The sequence below is a fragment of the Fusarium flagelliforme genome (genome assembly GCF_020744385.1).
Source record: "Fusarium flagelliforme strain FIESC 12 MPI-CAGE-AA-0113 chromosome Unknown B0J16scaffold_5, whole genome shotgun sequence".
Lineage (NCBI taxonomy): Eukaryota > Fungi > Ascomycota > Sordariomycetes > Hypocreales > Nectriaceae > Fusarium > Fusarium flagelliforme.
The window spans coordinates 2,522,689-2,542,171 of NW_025763507.1; the positions used below are offsets into that span (position 1 = coordinate 2,522,689).

Below are 19,483 nucleotides of genomic sequence, written 5' to 3' on the forward strand. Positions count from 1 at the left end.
GACTCAGGATACGCGGCCAGGCTTCGTTAAACTCATCCTCTCAGATATTTTTAGCTGATGCCCGCCCCTTCGCCCTTCGTTCGACACAGCTCAACTCAGCTCATCAAGTTTGGCTTTTGTTTTCAAGCCCTTCAGCTCCAGAGTCTAATGGAGAATAAGGATCACACAAAGCAAATCAGCAGAACATGGACGCAAAGCTGCAGGGCGTGGATACGCGAAAAATTCATCTTGTTGGAGACCATGTCGCCCGTTCATCCTTTGAACCATCCGTCCTTTCTATCGAACCATTTGGACATATTCGAGAGCATCTGAACTCATACGCCTCAAGAGCAGCGAGCTCTAAGACCGACCGATGCATGCTAAATTAAAAAACAGGAATATCCACCCACATCTCCCACTCTTTCATGAGTGTTTGAATTCCCACTCCCGGTTTTGTTTAGAACCGTAGCCTCTCTGGAGCTCAGTCTCACGTATTGTTATTATATCATATCCTCACCCATGCTCATCTAACACAGGGGGTTGCAATCTTTATTTGCTTAGATTCCGAGGGTGAACTCGACACCGACATCGATGTCACGGGCTACAAACATGTTAGCAATCAGAACTGACAAACATTCAGGGAACTTCAGTGCGACTTACCCATCTTGACGACCTTGGACAGCTGGACAGACTTCTCAGCAGCGGTTTGTAGGTCATCAATGGAGAAGATCTTAAGACCAGAGTCGTTGATGAGCTGGTGAGCCTTCTCAACGTTGGTACCCTGGAGACGGGCAATGATGGGGATCTTGAGGTTCAAGCTCTCGACGGTCTTGATAAGACCAGTGGCGATGGCGTCACATCGGACGATACCACCGAAGATGTTGACGAAGATAGCGGTGACCTTGGCGTCGCTGGTGATGAGCTCGAAAGCCTCCTTGATGGCGGCGGGAGTGGCACCACCACCAACGTCGAGGAAGTTGGCGGGCTGACCACCGTTCAGCTTGATGATGTCCATGGTGGCCATGGCAAGACCGGCACCGTTGACGAGGCAGCCGATATCACCGTCAAGCTTGATGAAGTTGAGGTTGGACTCAGCGGCGCGGACCTCATCGGGATCCTCCTGGGTGGTGTCGCGCCACTCAAAGACCTCCTTCTGTCGGAAGTCGGCGTTGTCGTCGAAACCGAACTTGGCGTCCATGCAGAGAACCTGGTGGTCAGAGGTCTCAGACAGGGGGTTGATCTCGATCTGGGTAGAGTCCTTCTCGCGGAAGATCTTGTAGAGCTTCTGGATGGTGTCCTTGGCCTCCTCAATGCACTGCTCGCTGAAGCCGAGCTTGGTAGCGATCTCACGGGCAGTCTCGTCAGTGACTCCGACGTTGATGTCGATGTAGTTGGTGTTGATAGCGTCAGGGGTCTCCTTGGCGACGGTCTCAATGTCCATACCACCCTGGGAAGAAGAAACAATGACGGGGCACTGGTTCTGGCGGTCCATGAGGATGGCGAGGTAGAACTCACGACGAGCAAACTTGCGCTCGCAAATGTAGACAGAGTTGCAAAGACGGCCGCCAGCACCCGTCTGCTTGGTAACAAGGTTGTGGCCGATCATCTGCTGAGCGAACATCTCAGCCTCGTGGGGAGAGTAGATGACACGGACACCGCCCTTGAGACCGTTGTCGAAGGTACCCTTTCCTCGGCCACCAGCAAGGACCTGAGCCTTGATAACCATATCATCGTTGCCAATCTTCTCAGCGATCTCCTTGGCCTCCTTGGCGGACTTTGCGACGGAACCCTTGGGGACACCAATACCGTACTGTTGAAGTGATTCGTGGTTAGCAACTTTGTTGATAAGATCGTGATAATGGCGGGCCCATTATTTTTTTCGCCTTTTTGTCTCTCGTTCGCAGTATCGACGATCGCTAAAAAGGGGACTTGTGTAGATAAAACCTTACCTGTCGGAGGAGGTCGGCAGAGAGGTACTCGTGAATGCTAAGAGCTCGTCGTTGTTGGACGCCAGGGAAGCGAGCGGCAGGAGCAGCAAACTGAAAGGAGACACAGAATTAGCAACAGTTTTTATGGATTGAAGCCAAGACAAGCTTGGTTTGATAGATAAAAAGTTACCTTTGAGGCGTTGAGGGCCGAAGCCACAGCGCGACTGCGGCCGAGCTTGAACATTGTGAATATGGTAAGGAGGGGAGAGGGGAGTATGAGGGGATTCAAGATTGAGGATAGGGAGGATACGGGTATGGGGGGGAGAAGTAAACTTGTATCGTTCGTCACAGGAGGTAGAAAAAGAGGTTTTCGGATGACGAGAAGCTAAGGTACGCTACGCTGCCGTATCAAATCAGGACCGCCAGACAGACCACACTGACCAGGGCCTATCCCGTCTGTTCTGTGGTGGTTGAGATCCACTCTTTTGTTTTTGGGCACGGGATTTGTCGGGCTAATTTTTGGAGGTGCAGGTTCAACTTTGTCTAGCAGCTACGGAAAAAGACATTCACCGAATTTCAGTTCAAACTGGAGCATGACGAAACGTCAGGTTCTTTATTGTTGGTTAGGTAAAGCCTTTTTTAACCGTTGAGAATAATGAAGTTAATTAGCTTGACTTATCTTTCTCTCAGTTACACAAAGTCTTGACCGGCTCACTCAAAACACAGCCGTATCCATGCTCATACGTCTCACGTATAACATGACATAAAACACTCACCTTCTGTTCCCGCGACCTCATCAGTCACACATCCTAATCTTCGGTGACCATGATCCAGTTCAGGCCTCTGACCTCTTGTCTCAGGGCTTTACAGCTCCACTGTTTGACTAACCGCCAAACCTATTCGAGTCATAATACCCCGGCACAAGACCACCGAAACATGGTAAATCGGTGATGCAAATCCGCCTCGGAAGTGGTCTTGGACTTCCAAGGTGAAGTAACGAATTAAATCAGTTTCTGCGTCTTGATTTTGGTGCTCAATCGTCTCCGGGTTTCGGCTACAATAGGCATGTTCGCTGTGTCGTTGACCGAGTATTTCCCCCACATGGAGAAGGACATCCAGTAAGTCGAACCCAATGATAGACAATACGGGACTTTATTTCATCAAGGTTCGTCTGACTACAAACTTCATGATTATCCAGATCATCGCATCACCCAGTCTTTGCTCCTATTCATAGACCATATCATCTCAACATCATATGAACCCCCCAAATGGAGTCCCAATCACCTTGCCCTTCTCATCCCACCTCACTCCCTCACCCTTCAAAAGCTTCCTCTTCTCATCAAGCGTGATGCCCTCTCCATCCTTAGGCCACTTGCCTTTGAACCCGCCCAATGCACCACCTGTAGCGACAACACGATGGCACGGTACCTCTGGCGCGAACGGATTTCGACGTAGCGCGTTACCAACTGCTCGCGGGGAAGACTTGAGATGAGCAGCCATGATGCCATATGTTGAGACACTGCCCCTGGGGATCTGGCATAAGAGCGACCATACTTGCTTCTCAAATGTTGTACGGGTAGACGATTCGATGAGTGCGAGCTGAGGTGCCATAGTTGAGGTAAAATCGGTGGTGGTAGGTGACGTTTCCTTTTTAATCTTTGAAGACTTTACTTTGCGGTCCTCTTGAGGCTCCTCAAGGGGTCTCTTGGTGACTGTCACCATTGCCATGTAATAGAGGACTGTATTGGGTCACTGTCAATAGTGAGCTCCGAGGTGTGAGATGCGTCAGGTAAGTTCAAATGGCCGTAGGTTTGTAAGTTTGCAGTGTGATTCAATCACAAAGTCGAAACAAGAAGATGTCTAGAAATATAGTCACAAATACAGGCGCGACAGTCGAAGGGCGCGCTCGACGCCAACATCTAAAGCAACACATATCACGAGATCATGTGATCTTCCACGAACCATCATCCTCTTACACATTGATATGAGCTTTTCAAATAGTACGCTGGATAAGATGAACCAATTCATATCTGGGTATATCTACACTTGTGACTTCCTTAGATTCATTTTGATAAGGCCATAAGAATTACTCGGTGAAACTTCAATTTGTGTTCTAGAGGTTTGCCGAGTCTGGTACACTATGTGCCGTACCATCCTCGTGATACAAAAGTACGAATTCATAAGACAGCTAACTTGAATGGTATCAAGTTGTAACAGGATGCCATTATGTGCGAAGCTTCCAGGGCAGAAATACCACATCTTCCCAAGATCTAATGAAGCACATCGGAATCCTTTATTACAGTCACAGAGTTGGGTAGCACGGTATGACATGGGAGTCAAGTTTGTATCACCAATATTAATGTTATGAGTTTGACAAGTAGCATGTACCTCAGTCATTTCTCCATGACATATATCTTTGATTCCATACCCAAAAAGCACAATGGTATATATAAGTATAATGTGTTTTCTCAAAACAAAGGGAGATGATGCCTCTCTCCAGTCTAACCCAACGCCGATGATTATGCCGATTCGAGGTACTGGCTTTCATGCCTTCCGCCCGCCGATTTCGTGCTGCTCATTGATAAGCTCCCAACATTGCCCTGCTCGTCACAGGATTGTCCTGTTGTCTATTCCCGCTAATGTGCAAACGTCAAGCATGTTTCTCTTGGCCCATTTCATAGCCAAGCATGTATGCCGTCGTTTCGTTAATTGTGGTATTTTGGTTTCGTGATATGCTGATGCCGATGCTGATGCGGTGACCAAAAGATGAACTGGTTATACCATGAAAGATTCTCCACAACCACATTCCTCTTCTGAAAGTAAACATTAGTATCGTGTTGAAACTACTGGACGAAACAACAACTTACTGATATTAGGGTTCTTGAACACGAAGCGCTGGTTGAGCTTGTCCTCGACATAGTCCATTTCGCTTCCAATAATGCTGAAAAGAGCCTTGCTGTCAATTAAGACCTGGACACCATCCTGCTCAACCGTTTCGTCGAAAGCGCCAGGCTTGTCAACGTATTCGAGATGATACGCCAAACCACTGCATCCTCGGTTCCGCACGCCGACCTTGATGAGTTTCGGCTCAGGCTGATCTAGCAGCTCTCTTAGTTGTTCCACCGCAGAGGGCGTCAACTTCATGGCAGCCTTACGCGGACGTAGCTTAGATCGTGGCCGAGCGGCTTTCGGCTTCTGAGCTTCCTTCTCGTCTAGCTTCGGAGCTGATGCCGAGGTGGCGGGAACGTCATTCTGCGGTGTTGTCTTTGTGATCGCAGCTTCTTGCTGCTTTGGCGGTTGGGGATGCTGAGGCTGTTGAGGAGGCGGGCGAGTCTCGTGGACTTTGGGTAGAGGATCAGGTTGCGTTATCGATGTTTCGGGAACGTCGTCGTTTCTGGGAGGCGTAGAGGTGTGGGTGGGAAGAGTGTAGGAGTGGTAGCTAACAGCAAGAGGCCTCGAGGTTGAGAATTGCCTCACGGGAAGCGAAACAGGAGAGCATCCTCGTCGCAGGACGAGTCTGGCTACGGATCTTGAAGTAAACATGGTTGGCGCATGTGGTTGTGGAAGTGAGGTGAGGTGAAGTGAAAGGAAAGACAAGCGTTTAGTGACTGACTATGATTTCAAACCCAAACCCACACCCGGCTCCTCGGTGCTAAAAGGCGATTGAACCCGGAATCCGCTGGTACGTCAGGGTGGCGCCCCGATCTTGTCCGAGCCAATCAGACCGACAGAATTTGTCAGGTTCACGTGATGACCATGTAATGTAAGGCCATTCAAGCATCATGGTACAGTATTGGAGGAATCATGACATTGGATGGCATGAGAAAGAAATTATTCTCTCTGGTTCATTTTAATAAAGGAAACTTAATCGCCTCTATCCTTTGTCGCAGCCGTGATCTGGAATGACTCTACACTTGGCTTAATCTGGCATACGGCTATGTGCCTTGCTTTACTTTCGTGATAGGCTCTGAAGTCAGGTCATCAAGGTTTATAATGCAGCACAAAATGAATGTCATCCTTCATCAAGGCCGATCTTCCATAAGTTCTTTCACCGTTTGTACTCGCGGTCATGTGCAGCAGTTGGTCGGGTCATCATTGTGGCTTACACACAGCTTACAGCAGGTTTATGATGTGCAACATTTGCCAGATTCTTCAAGTCCATTCTGTTTCTGCTATCATGACAACAAAGAAAGTCGACTTCGTAAATCATGAATACACGCCTGTTCTGTCAGAGACGTCAAAGTATCACCCTTTCTCTGTGAGCTTATCAATTCATCACGAGTGTCGCAACAAAAGGATTTATTTACAATCCAGTACAAGATGTAAGTGAGTAATCGGGTGATCATGACTACTGAAGGTCTCAGAATATGTCATGATACCAGGTAACATAGATTGGTGGTCATGCAGGGTCTAGGAGTGGAAAAGTCACAGCCAGATCAATTGCAAGTGATAACGGGACATGCGATACTAATCTACAATCAGGACGATGGAGAAGGTGCTCCATCTCGATATCTATAACCCACTGTAATCGTGCCATTGCGGAGGTGCAACAACCGGCCGCCTTTATCTTGATCATCATGTGTACTGCAAGATAGGCACAGATAACCTTGAAGGATTGACCTGGTTCAATAAGTGGCAGCTGGCAGAAGCCAAGATCAACTTGGACATGCATGTTTCGAACAATCGGTAACGACAATGGACAATCACTAACCGCTGGGGAAAAGGGCAAGACGGGCATTGTAGTATCATAGTATCCGCTTGGGCGAAACGTTACATGCGGGTGTAAATTAACTGGGTACGGTCGGAGCTTTAGAGGAGACAGCGATAGCTTGGCTTGACTGGGCTGGACTGGACTGGCCGCAGCCTCAGAGCTAGGATAGAACTAGACTGAGAAACTTAGGTTATCGTGATAAATAAAAAAGTAATATCGGAGTGTTACGAGAATAAGAAGGCAGTGCCGGGAATTACGGGCCCGTCTTAGGGGGGAAGAGTGGCCAGAAAACAACTCAGAGAATTATCGTGCCGTAGGTAGGTGGCATGAACAATAGGTATGGATGAGAGGCACAGTAGGTGTTGTGACCTATATATGTAATTCTCGTAACCGGCCGTGCATCTTCGTATTGGACCGATCGATATCTTACTTTTAAGAGGGAACAGGCGAGATGCAAGAAAATCATCCGTTTCGTTCTCTGCTGTAGGGTCTCGAGATTTGGGACCAGACCACCAATCACGTAGCCTAATATTCGGGCCTTTCCCCTGGAAGAGCTCTAAAAATGACCTCCAGCTCCAGCTGGGGTTTAACGGTAGGGCGGGCCCGAGCAGCAGGAACCCCAATCAGCTAAAAATGTCTATCGCCTCAATCTGCAGCATTGCATGAGACCAATATCAAAAGAGGTTGATAACCTGCATAATCGGATTACCTTGATTACCTTGAGCTTAGACAGTATTGGAAATGCGATGAATGACCTCAAGCTGCAGGAAATTACTGTACCAGCCCTCATGTATCCCACTCCAAGCAAATGTAGCAGCACCTCGTTCGTTACTGTAGCATCCATACAGAGTCCCAGTCCTTTCTTCTTGGGACGTTCCGAAGCTAAATTTACTTGAACGTTACCATTTAGGAGCCTGCTAGTCTTGTTCGCGAGCGGACGTTACCGTTGGAGGGGCGCCACTGAAGTCTGATGCTGCGAACAGCCTCTCATCAACGAGGATTGTTACCCCAGGATAAAGAGGCTTTTTGAGGGTTTGGAATCTGGGGATGAAAAAGACGTTTAGATTCGGTAGGCATTGGATTAGTGATGACTCTATACAAACGAAAGATGCATCTCCAAGTGGCACTTGGTCTTGCTTGGTCCCGGCCTTGGCCTTGGTCGGCACTTACTCCCGTTGTCCAACTCAGTTACATCTCGGCCGAGAGAGTCGTTGAATAACCGTTTGACCAAGCCAAGTACACGATATCTTTGATAATCATATGCAATCATTGTGTAAAAAAAATACTCAGCTCCTCGATACTCACAACTACTGTATCTACAAAAAGACGCTCTCACTTACTACGTAGTACCTCGAGCGATAGTTTTATCAAGACAACTCTTAGTCTAGTTACTCTTGACAAAGCGCCACTGTCCTGAAGCGTAAGCAGATCGACATCCTATTGTTGCATCCAACCCCCCTGTAAGTTACCCGCACCACCAGTACTGTACTGTACCATACTGTACTGTACCCTTACAGCTCCTCCCCCATCCATCTCCATATCTCCATGTCTCCAGTCTCCAGTCTCCAGTCTCCAGTCTCCAGTCTCCATCTCATCCACCCACCATCCGACTTTTGATCTCACGAGCTCAGACCCCTGAACGTTCCAATTCAGTCCAACTCTTCGCCTTCTCGTGATAAACTTGATAGGGAAAAAAGGGCAATCAAAACAGGGGTGGTTTATTTTTGGGGAACTCGACGATTTGTCGTGTGTCTTGATTGGATCTCTCCATCTTTTCCTCTCGCCTGGCTCCAAACTACTTTAATTCTGCGACATCCGTCCACTTGGACAATCTTTCTTTACTATCCATCATATTCATTCATCGTTTTGTCTTTGATTGGTTTTCTATCGCTTCAGATACCACTCTGGCATACATTGGGGTATTGATCCTCGGTCACTTCAACTTCACATCATACACACAATGTCTACACACGAAAAGGATAACAACGTCGCTCAGGCGTCTTCGGAAACTGCAGACTCAGATGCTCCCGCTCCCGGCTTCCGTCCCAAAGGATGGATGTACAAGACCCTTCGCCTCGGCCGGCTAGAGCTCTGGTACGCCTCGCCCAAAGTCCAGCTCTTCATGGTCTCAATTGTCTGCTTCTTGTGTCCCGGCATGTTCAACGCCCTGACAGGTCTCGGTGGCGGTGGTCAGGTCTCCAACGAGGCCCAGGATCATGCCAATACTGCTCTTTACAGCACTTTTGCTGTTGTCGGTTTCTTTGCTGGAACTTTCGCTAACAGGCTGGGACTGAGGTTGACACTATCAATTGGTGGCCTTGGATACTGTGTCTATGCTGCTTCATTCTTGTGCTACTCGCATACCCAGAACATGCCTTTCGTTGTCTTTGCGGGTGCTCTGCTCGGTGTTTGCGCTGGGCTGTTGTGGGCTGCTCAAGGCTCTATCATGATGTCGTATCCTCCCGAACAGAGCAAGGGACGATACATCTCTTGGTTCTGGGTTATCTTCAACATGGGTGCAGTTATTGGTTCTCTGGTAAGTTTCACCCAGATGGTTTCCTTATCAAGTTTTACTAACAAGAATCCCAGATCCCTCTCGCTCAAAACATCAACAAAAAAGCAGGCCCCGTATCCGATGGAACGTACGCTGCCTTCATTGCCCTCATGGCTATCGGTGCTATCCTCGCCCTCATGATTTGTGACGCCGACAAGATCGTCCGCGAGGACAACACAAAGGTCATCGTCATGAAGAACCCTTCCTGGAGCACAGAAATCAAGGGCCTCTGGGAGACCCTCTATGATGCCCCATGGGTCGTCCTCCTCTTCCCCATGTTCTTCTCCTCCAACATCTTCTATACCTACCAGAACGTCAACATGAACCTCGCCCAGTTCAACGTCCGCACTCGTGCTCTCAACAACTTGCTCTACTGGCTTGCTCAGATCTTCGGTGCTCTCATCATCGGTTACGCCCTTGACATCTCCAGCATTCGTCGCAGTGTCCGTGCGAAAATCTCGCTCGTCGTCCTATTCCTTTTGACCTTCGCTATCTGGGGAGGCGGCTACGCTTGGCAAAAGGATCAGCGACCTCGCGAGATCGCCATGAACCCCGCCAATGAAGACGACAAGGTTGACTGGGACGACGGTGCCAAGCGATTCGTTGCCCCTATGATTCTCTACTTTTTCTACGGCTTCTTCGATGCTGCTTGGCAAACCTGCATCTACTGGTACATGGGCGCACTCTCCAACTCTGGCCGCAAGACAGCCAACTTCGCTGGTAAGTTTCGTACTTCTTTCATTCTCATTCCTCTGAAGCAGGTCACTAACTGGGCTTTTAGGTTTCTACAAGGGTATTCAGTCCGCTGGCGCTGCCATCTTCTGGCGTATGGATGGTATTGGCAAGCCATTCGATACCATCTTTGCCGCAACATGGGCCTGCCTCGGCGCGTCGCTTGTCATCGCCGCTCCGGTGATCTTTATGAAGATTCAGGACTCTATCTCTATGGAGGAGGATCTCAAGTTCAGCGATGAGAAGATCGAAGACGTTGTGGTCGCCCCTACGAATAAAAAGACTGCAGACATCGAATCGTAAACCACCAAAAGTTCAAACATATATATAAGCAAACTTAAATTAATATTCATCGTTTTGGGCGTTTTGATGGTACATATGGTCATACGAATAAGCCATAATATAGCTAGCCACAGGAGGTAGGCATTGGCTTTTGACGGTTTATGGCATTGTATGAGATAGTTGTTTTATGAGACCTCATAATTATCCTTGGGAATCTAATACAATGGCATTGGCAGCTAGTTCTTTATTAGTCAATTCTATAGCGGCAATCACAATGATTCAAGCCATACACGATCCATATCTATACAGAGCCTATTTCTCTTACTGGGTTTCCGTGTGCATACTCGGCATACAAAATGCATTAGCAATAAAGTCACATTTGCAGGGAATCGGTTTCAAGGACAATGAATCCTCATTCTTCTTTTTGTTCTTCCTATTCTATTGCAGAATACATCCTTTTGTCTTTCTTTTCCGTCCACCTCCTGTCCTGTTTCACCAGACTCCTTTCCCAGAAGTACAACAACGTTTAAAAAAGAAACGTAGGCGGCAGGCCTTCCTTGATCATACAATAAGAATCAAATCTACTCGTCCTCGCACATGCGAGCCAAACAGTTTCGACCCTCCGTCATTGAGAATACATTAAAAAGAACCCGAAAATCAATAGGCAGCCCACGAATCCTTTCCATCGTTGCTAGCCGTTTCCGAATGCACCTATGCCGTAAAGGTTTTTAGTTTTCCATGCCCTGTCCGTTCTTCGCCCGAAGAGAATAATACAGGGATGCAAAAAAAAAAAAAGGAAGTGAAAGAAGGTTTAGAAGTAAAAGGTATAAATGCGAACTGTTTCGTCATGAAGCTGTAGCCTGAAAGTTGTCGAAGGCCAAAAAATGATCGCGGCGTTTGAATTCAAACTTGATAATTGCTTCAAGTCTCGAAGGACTGAGCGTTCGCGTTTCGTGATAAAATTCCCGATCTAGCTCCACCCGCGGGAACTGATGTGAATACCGTAAAGCATAAATGTGAGACCCAAATGTAGATAACGCCGTTGTGCTGATGGATATAGAGGTCATAAGGAACATGACGATGTTTCCCATCTGCTGATAAAGTTCAAACAAAATGGGGGGTATCAAAGATGAAGTAGTTACTGATGGGAGGTAATATGTGCGTGTGGTGATGGTACTGGTAAATTGTGGTAGTCCGATAGGTCGAAACGAAGGACAATAAATCCTTATATGTGGGTAGGTGTAGGTGTTGAAGTACCCCGGTCGCGAGAAATCCAGCTGAACAGATCAGCACGGCTACCTCCGACGCCAACGATAGAAGCAGCTGATGATTCAACGGTAGGTCGGTTGGCAGTTTCGCGAGGCTCCAGAAGGAGACTCTTGCGATAGTATGTAACTTGGACATTGGCGTTGCCCTCCTCGCTGTCACGAAGGTGGCTGATTTGAGAAGACATCCAGTCCTGCATGTCAGGCACCTCGGTAAGTCGATAAGGAATCTGGAACCGCTGTAGCTCCCCAATGATCTTGGCTGTACGAGTGTGCTTGTCAAAGTTCACGACGGTGATACCACCAGCGCCATCTTCCTCAGACTCAGGACCGAGGCACATCTGCTTGGTAGCAGGGTTGCCAATGTCGACAAATGTCAAATCGGTCAGGTACATTCCAAGGAAGGGCAAGCAGGGAGGGACGTGGTCGTGAAGTCTGGTTCGCAAGACCTTGTTGTTCTGGGAAGGCTCAACGAGATCTTGGAGGTTTTGGAGCATGTCCTTTCGCTTTGTGGAAATGGCGTCCCAAGTCTTCCGAAGACGGCTGATGGTGCTGCTGTTGAGGCTACAGATGATGGCCATAAGCCCATCGTAGTTGTGAAGCTCGAGACACTGGTGTGCGATCTTGATCCATTGCTTGATGACCTGCGCCCGCTTCTTGACCTCTTGCTGCTGAAGAATGGTCTCGGCGACGAGGTTTGACAGATCAGTGGACAAAGACGACATGGCCTTGACGTTAGGAGCATCGACTCCACCATTCTTCATCCACTGGGAAGCCAAGAGCTCCTCTGGAAGGATAGAGGAGAAGATGTTCATTTGCTTGATAGTCAATTGGCGAGCCAGCTCGAGAGCATCGAAATCGAGAATACTAGGCTGAGCATTACCCATCTTAAAAGAAGTGAGCAAGGCGAGCTGACCCTTGGTGATAGCAGGGATAGGCAATGGTGTGTCAGCGGGGACGTATGAAGCAACAGAGGTGTTGGTCTTGCCCATGGATGAGACAAGTCGGGGCACTAAAGAACCCTCACCAGAGACGCGCTGAGCGAGCTCAAAAAGACGTCTTCCAGCAGAAGGCAGTGAGGAAGCCAGCTTAAATTCGGCAAAGGGCATGATCAAATCGAGAGCATTGCGGTCGGTCTCATCCCTCCAATGGGATTCGAGCCAGCCCTTGAAAGCATTGTATACTCTCAAGCGGACAGGTCCAGCCACATGAGGGGAGTCATTAACATAGTCGTACCGTTCAATAAGCGCCTCGGCAAATCGGACTGGTGTACAGAAAAGGCGGAAGGTGAGGTAGAAGGTAGAAACGAACATGGCATCAGGGGTAGATTCGTGAGTGGTCAGACGCTCGACAAGAGCTGGTAGTGAGCCACCAGTGACCTGACCCTCCTTGTTGAACATGAGTTCGTGAGCAAATGTCTTCTCCATAAGCCTCGACTCGACGTCGACTTCCTCCATTTGCGACGAACTTCCGCCATTGCTTAGGTTTGACAGGGAGGGCTGCTTCTGAGGAGCAAGAGTGTGGTCAGGCGTAGTGGCTCGAGTTGATGACTGCGAGACAATGCTGACTTCAGAGTCGCGGCTAAGGTAAGTGGCACTGCTGCCAGCACTGGACGCAACCATACTGTCAAAGCGAGAAGACGAGTTGAAGTCGCTGTCATGGTTATCGACAGGACTGTATTCCTCGTTTGCCAGAATAGCAGTAGAAAGCTTGGGGAGAGGAGGAAGCGAGGGTCGGAGTGAGGAAATAGAGGATGCAACGCTCGAGACATTGTCATCTACGACTGAAGAGCGTCGAGAGGAGCTAGGTGATTGATGAATGGTCTGTTCATCAGTAGGTGTCGTCACCTGGGGGACCTCGGGGAGGGGCTTGTCAATTGCGACAACAGTGAGGCGTCGTGAGGCAGGGTTTGACGAGTTTGAAGTTCGGTTCGAGCCGGCGATGCTGGCAGTATCGGGTACATTGGGCTCTGAAACGGACGGTGTTCTAGCTCGCTCCTCCGAGTCAATGTCCAAAATACTCAGGTCAATACCAAGGCTGCTAGTCTCAAGCTCGAATTCAAAATCGCCGATGCGTTCGATGGCTGACTTTGCCTTGGCAACACAGTCGCCAGCGGCTCGAACGCAGCCTGTAGCGGATGCAAGAAGCATTGTGTTGTCGTGGGGCATAATCAAATCGGCATCTTCAGAGGTCGCACTGACAAGGGTATCGCGGCCAGAAAAGACGAGATCTTGGATTCGTGCAAACATAGTGGACCGAGCTCGGGCGAGAGCCTCTGAGCTTGAGTTAATGTGGTCATAGACCCCGTCAACTACTGCAAGCAATTCCCCACCGGATAGTGCAGACTGACGGATGGCAGAAGCTAGTTCGGGGCGCGACTGGGATTGGAGATGCAGGCGACCGATGAATGAACCCAGGTGGGACAGAAAAGTATCGTGACTGCGGTTGAGACGTTCAGTGACAAGGTGATGAGCTCGCGACACTGATGAAGGCCCAGCGAGAGAGACTCTGTGAGAGATGGTGGCAGACAGGCGGTGTGCTTGGGCAAGGCTTCCTTGAGATAATCTATGCGAGCTCGGGCCAGTACGAGAGCTGAGTGATGATAGTCGTTTCGTGAAAATAGAAGTCGAGGTTTGGGTGGTCTCACTCGACTCAGAAGCAGCGACACTAGCGGCAGCCTGAGAATCAGTGTCAATGGGGCTTCGTTGGCTTTGTTCATCGAAAGTTGATTGATCAGCTGGTGGTGTTGGAGGCACGCATGATTCTTCGAGAACTGTATCCATAACAGTAACGGCTGCAGGTGCACGTGCCCTCCGATCCTCCTCAAGAACGTCGAAGAAACGAACGCCCTTTGTTACAATTCTAAAAGCTTTAAGAATCATCTCGTCGATTATGTCATTTACATCTTCCACGGGAGTGATTTCGAGACGCTGTGTTTCTTGTAAACGCTTAGCAGTCTTGACTAGTGATGAGAGCTCTGATAGAAGAGACTTGCGGCACTTGCGCAAGCTATCGCTCCTTTGAATGAATAGGGACTCTCTGTTGAGGCAGTTTGTTCGTTCCTGAGCATCGTGTTAGAAGACTAGATTAATGAGTTGGATATTGATTGAGCTTACCAACAAGAATCGAACACCTGCAATGATGCCCTTCATGAACTCCTGGTTACCAAAGATCTCCTTATCATTGACGGATGTGCTTCTAAGCAGATCCCAGAAGTTCAAAAGAGCCTTCAGCAGGTTGCACATATCGTCAGGCTCATAGGCCTCGCAATAGTTGGTCGGTAGCCATCCTCGGGCACCAGAGATAAGTAATGTACCGTCAGCCCATCCATTGGTATGGATAGAGTGCACTAACACAACATCGCCCTCGTTAAGAGGCAACGTCACACTCGAGTCGGTCATAACATAGCTGGGGTTAAAAGGATAAAAGGCTCGCAGGAAGTTGTGAAAGACCGGAGGAGGAGTATACTGAGGTGAAGGAGCGGGTGAAAGGTCCTCCTGCGAGCCATTGGGAGTAGCGGGTGGTGTCATTTGTGATTGTGAGTAGAGGCTGGTGTCGTTCTCCAAGGTCGATGAAGCATCTCCAGATGAATCGTTTCGAGATTTGGCGATAGATAGAGGGGCCACCTGGAGACTGGCTCGCATTGGTTGGTTTCTCAGCATTGCGTGCGATTGCCGCTGACAATCGATGTCGACGTTCAGATCATCGAGGGACGCTTCGACCGGCTGGTTTGCGCGACCACTCGAACCGAGGACCGATCCGACTCTTTTCTATCCGTTCTTTTCGAGTTCCTGGTCTTTTCTGTAATCAATTTGTATCTGGATATCCAAGAGAAATGCGTGCAGGTTCAAAGTTGGTTTGCTTTGATGTCGATGTCGGTGCCAATCAATGGTGTAAGTCGTGATGATGTTCGGGTCAACGTCGATGGAATCGCACCGCAGCAACAAGAAATCGAGGGAAGGAAAATCGGTTGGCTGGGGAAAAGAGGAAGAATGTCAGTCGGTCAAGTCATGTAAGTCACCTGGGAGGAGATTGAGTTGATTGTTGTGGGAAAGAACAGAAATGGAATGAAGGGAGACTGAATGAAGCGGGCTGGACGAGTTGTCAAGGAATGCTCAAGATCGCAGGGGGACCTGCTCCGCTGCAAGGCGTAGGAGGGAAGGAGACGTTGGAGGGGCGAACGTTGAGTGTGGGGAGAGCCCAGGTCCTATGGACGGGACGGGATGGAACTTGCAGAAGGGAACCACTGGACCAAGCCCTCCAAAAGCAATGGAGCCCCCATAAACTGTTAGAAAGTGATGGCCTGGGACTGCACCATCAACTGCTGCATATCCCCAAGCTCTCCATCTAACAGTCTTGGTAATGGATGTTTGTCATATATCATACAACAAGACCGTCTTTTCTCTCGTCTCTCCTCGTATCATGTCAGATCAGGTCAAGCCAGGCCGACAAAGACGCAAACCCGCTCCTTTCGCCTGAAGCGTGCATGCGGCACGATCCGCCCATGTGCATAGATATATAGCCATAGCTTGCGATGATGCACCTATTGATGGATGCTTGCTTGCCTGCCTGTGCCTGTGCCTTGCTGCGGACAACATACGGTACCTGCGTACCCAACCAACTGTAATGTGGGGAAAGAAAAAAAGATAGTGAAACGAGACAACGGTGCGGTGTAATAGACAATTGCTTTTCATCTGCAACTTCTACTTGTTGCTTTCTTTTCCTGTAGCTTACCTTGTTGAATCCAATCCAATCCAATCCAGTTCAGTTCGATTCGTCAATTGGCCAATCGCAATTAATCTTCGCGTTCGTCGGTTGATGTATCGTCCTCCGGTTGAGACTTGTGAGTCAGGTCATTCGTCGACTTTCCGAGCTGACCAAGAGTTGATGGAATGAAGTGGTTGAGACGGAGAAGCAGGGGTGGCTTGGAGTGTCGTGCTCGGGGCAGTGAGTGAGAGAGTGAGAGAGAGATAGCTCGGTATCAAATTAGGTGATGACGAATTATACGGCTGTGTCGGAGGATTCGTCGAATGTGCTGTCCAAAAGCAATAGTAGAAGCGATACGTGAAATGTGAATACCGTAAACCGAGCCCAAGCACACTAACATGAACAATGAGAAGAGAGTAAGTAAACGATAAACCAATGTAAAAGGTCCAGTCGAGTCAAAGGTCGAGGAAGAAGAGATGGGAACAAGACGTCTGGGGAATGCGGTGGTATTATCACCTTAACCCAGTCGGTCCCTTCCATGTATGGGACGGTGCAGTACGGTAGTGACTCTAGTTTGGGTCTCTAGACGGGACTCTCTTCTCTCGGTTCCTGGGCCTGGTGGCCACACCACACCCACGTCTTTCGTCAGTGAAGTGGGGACGTCTCTCTTTTGTCGGTTCAGGGGGCCCCGGTCTGTCCCAAGTGGGAGTTCCAAGTTCCAGGGGGTGGAGGAGATAGCGTACGGGTCGGAGTGGGTTTTGGTGTTGAGGGTGCCGTGCCAGGCCAGGGCAAGGTCGGCGGGAAGATAACCCCACGCCCCCATGGAAATCCAAGCTTAGGTCCCTAGTCCAACTGAGCAGGGGGCGAAGACCTCTCAAGGTAACAATCACAATCAGTCACTGAAGGAGAGTACAGTAAAATAGTGAGAGGTGAGAAGGGGGAATATACGAGTGGCGCTGTGCTGGAAGTACATACGGGACAGATTGTGCCCGGTCTCAGCGGGGCTTCAGTCCTCAACCTAACCTCCAAACTTCATCAACTGATTTTACCATGCCCAAGGTACCTACCGGAGAGAATAGTGGAGTCGGGTTCTTTTTTTCCTCTCTCTTACCAGGGGCTTGGGGGCCTCTCGACTGAACGAGAGAGAACATCTGAGCTAAAGGCTAACTGTCCATTCGTATCCCCTGTTGTCTGGGCAGCTAAAAATGCTTCTGAACCGATGTCAAGGGCCCGGTGATCCGGCAGGTGAGCTTGACTTTTAGCAAGGTCCCAAACAATCTTTTAACGTCTAAGGGCGAAAGAAGGTAACCATACGGCGAGAGAGAGGGACAGGACAAATGGACCCCTTGCCAATGGATGCATAGTGAATTCTAACTCGAGTAATAGGCGGTGGTCAAGCCGGGGTGTGTTTGTTACCTACTTAAACAGCCCTCGTGAATCATCAAGACCATCAATCACGAAGGGAGAAATTTAGATGAAACTGCGTGTACGAATACCGTACCTCTTGGATTCAATTAGAGTCGTCACATCATCTAGCATCATACTCAACGCTGGTTCGTATCCTACCCTGGCCAGATGGCGCTATGAAATAAATATCCATGATAAAAAATAAAAATAAAAATAAAACCTGTAATCTTTTGTCGCAAAGTAAAAATCCGATAACCCTGAACAAACTTCCACCCAGCTACTGTCGAATAAGGTAACGTTGGATATCAACGGCCTCGGTCCCACTCCACAAGTTCTCTCTCCTCCCTCCTGCATTGCATAGGTAGGTTGTCTGTGCATATCGTATCGTATCTTGTCGCGTTGTGTCCAACTCGTCAGTGGAATGGCTGAGCTCGGAGGAGAAAAGAGGAGAGGAGCCTTAGTACAAGACTACAGTACAAACGATGATGCAGGAATGCCCACATCACGGAACGATTCTCTTCATGACGGAGTGGTCCCGAGTCAGAGGAAGCCCAGAGCATTCATCACACGAACTATTACCAGCTTCATTTTCTAGTCTAGGGTGATGACTTCTCGGATTGGATGCCACCGTGTCGCGGTCAAGTAATATGCATTTCTTCCCAGTCTACCTACATACACGGCTACGAATACTGTAGTATTATTAGCCATAAAATAATAACGAAACACGTATGACATTATCCCGAACCTGAATCAAAGCCATAAACTCTTTGGTCACGATCCCAACCTTGTTGGAGGCCTATCATTCATGCTAAGTGTATCTCTACGCGAAATATCGTCAGTCATCGTCGTCAGAGACCCGAAAAGTCTGGGAAGGCGTGCTGATCACTTCCAGTGCCGGGTAGGTTACGATAATACCAGACAGAGTGACAGGCTGCTTCGAAACTCTCGGCAAAGGGGGCAATTCAGTTTCAATGGCAGCGGCGCAAAGGGCGCTGACACGGGAAATAGCCCAAGAACTATCCCTTGGGATTGCGGTTTCTGATGCTGTCTTGTGCCTCCTCTAGCAGACTTAGTCGAGCCCTAGTTTGCTGTTCCTGAGCAGGTCTGCAGGCGATATGCAACATGTGCGAGCCAATGCATTCTCCTGCGTCTCGCTTCAGCACCACAATGGAGCTATGGATCGTCTAGCTTGCCTACCGACTCAGCAATTGCCGTAACGACTCAATGAAGATTTCCGTGGAGCTATCTCAATCCCCTTTTGGATCGTCAACGAAGGTGTTTCGTTCTGGAGCCACGAGACCCTCTCAGCGAGATCTAAGCTACTGCTGTCACCGACTCCCCGCGAACGCGCTGATAGCACAGCTTGGGCCACGCAATAAGTCAGAAAGCCTGGGCTGGACCCTGCTTTTGATGACATGCCCTAAAACGACCAAACAATTGATCTGACAACCTACTCCATATTCTCGCCATAAACAGGCGCTCTGGCCAGTTGCTGGTGTTGTTCGCGCCATATGATGGCTCAGTGACAGTAAAGATACCTAGGTAGGCAGTGACTACTCCAGACCAATTATCGTATTGTATTGGACGTTCCCGTCTGCAAGCAAACCCAGTATCCGTAAATATCTGGCCCTCCAAGATTTCCCCATCTTTCTACCCAACTTGGATCGTCATTCACACCTCGTGACTCCATCCGCGCCGTCGAACATCTAGATTCCACCAAACGCACCCGGATTGCTTCACCTCGAGAGCCGGCTCCAAATTAGTCTGCCACTCGGCGCACAAGTTGGGCAAGACGGCGCCCTCTTAGCTCCACGATGGCGTAGGACGATACGCGCTGGTAGACGTTGCGCCCCTTTATTCTGTTCTTCTAGAGCTATGTTATTTCCCAGGAACTCGGTCTCACTTCATCACCGTGCTG

At 49.0% G+C, this 19,483-nt stretch overlaps 5 protein-coding genes across 5 annotated transcripts; 1 reads left to right on the forward strand and 4 right to left on the reverse strand.

The window, feature by feature from the left end:
• Positions 1-452: 452 nt before the first annotated feature.
• B0J16DRAFT_161479 (ATP-grasp domain-containing protein) lies at positions 453-2,461 on the reverse strand. The gene is made up of 4 exons (XM_046122211.1): positions 2,098-2,461; positions 1,929-2,018; positions 640-1,789; positions 453-580 (listed from the first exon to the last, which is right to left on the reverse strand). The coding sequence occupies exons 1-4, from the start codon at positions 2,149-2,151 to the stop codon at positions 537-539; spliced, it is 1,338 nt and encodes a 445-aa protein (XP_045981520.1). The 5' UTR covers positions 2,152-2,461; the 3' UTR covers positions 453-536.
• Positions 2,462-2,977: 516 nt separating this feature from the next.
• On the reverse strand, positions 2,978-3,896 carry B0J16DRAFT_345323 (RING-2). The gene has a single exon (XM_046128250.1). The coding sequence runs from the start codon at positions 3,633-3,635 to the stop codon at positions 3,159-3,161; it is 477 nt and encodes a 158-aa protein (XP_045981521.1). The 5' UTR covers positions 3,636-3,896; the 3' UTR covers positions 2,978-3,158.
• A 355-nt stretch (positions 3,897-4,251) lies between these two features.
• Positions 4,252-5,715, reverse strand: B0J16DRAFT_345324 (uncharacterized protein). Its single transcript, XM_046128251.1, has 2 exons — positions 4,775-5,715; positions 4,252-4,720 (listed from the first exon to the last, which is right to left on the reverse strand). The coding sequence occupies exons 1-2, from the start codon at positions 5,448-5,450 to the stop codon at positions 4,683-4,685; spliced, it is 714 nt and encodes a 237-aa protein (XP_045981522.1). The 5' UTR covers positions 5,451-5,715; the 3' UTR covers positions 4,252-4,682.
• A 2,497-nt stretch (positions 5,716-8,212) lies between these two features.
• Positions 8,213-10,496, forward strand: B0J16DRAFT_345328 (major facilitator superfamily domain-containing protein). Its single transcript, XM_046128252.1, has 3 exons — positions 8,213-9,154; positions 9,208-9,892; positions 9,954-10,496. Exons 1-3 carry the CDS (start codon positions 8,579-8,581, stop codon positions 10,205-10,207), a joined length of 1,515 nt encoding a protein of 504 aa, XP_045981523.1. The 5' UTR covers positions 8,213-8,578; the 3' UTR covers positions 10,208-10,496.
• A 624-nt stretch (positions 10,497-11,120) lies between these two features.
• On the reverse strand, positions 11,121-15,215 carry B0J16DRAFT_161577 (ras guanine nucleotide exchange factor domain-containing protein). The gene is made up of 2 exons (XM_046122212.1): positions 14,568-15,215; positions 11,121-14,513 (listed from the first exon to the last, which is right to left on the reverse strand). Exons 1-2 carry the CDS (start codon positions 15,111-15,113, stop codon positions 11,412-11,414), a joined length of 3,648 nt encoding a protein of 1,215 aa, XP_045981524.1. The 5' UTR covers positions 15,114-15,215; the 3' UTR covers positions 11,121-11,411.
• Positions 15,216-19,483: the final 4,268 nt, after the last annotated feature.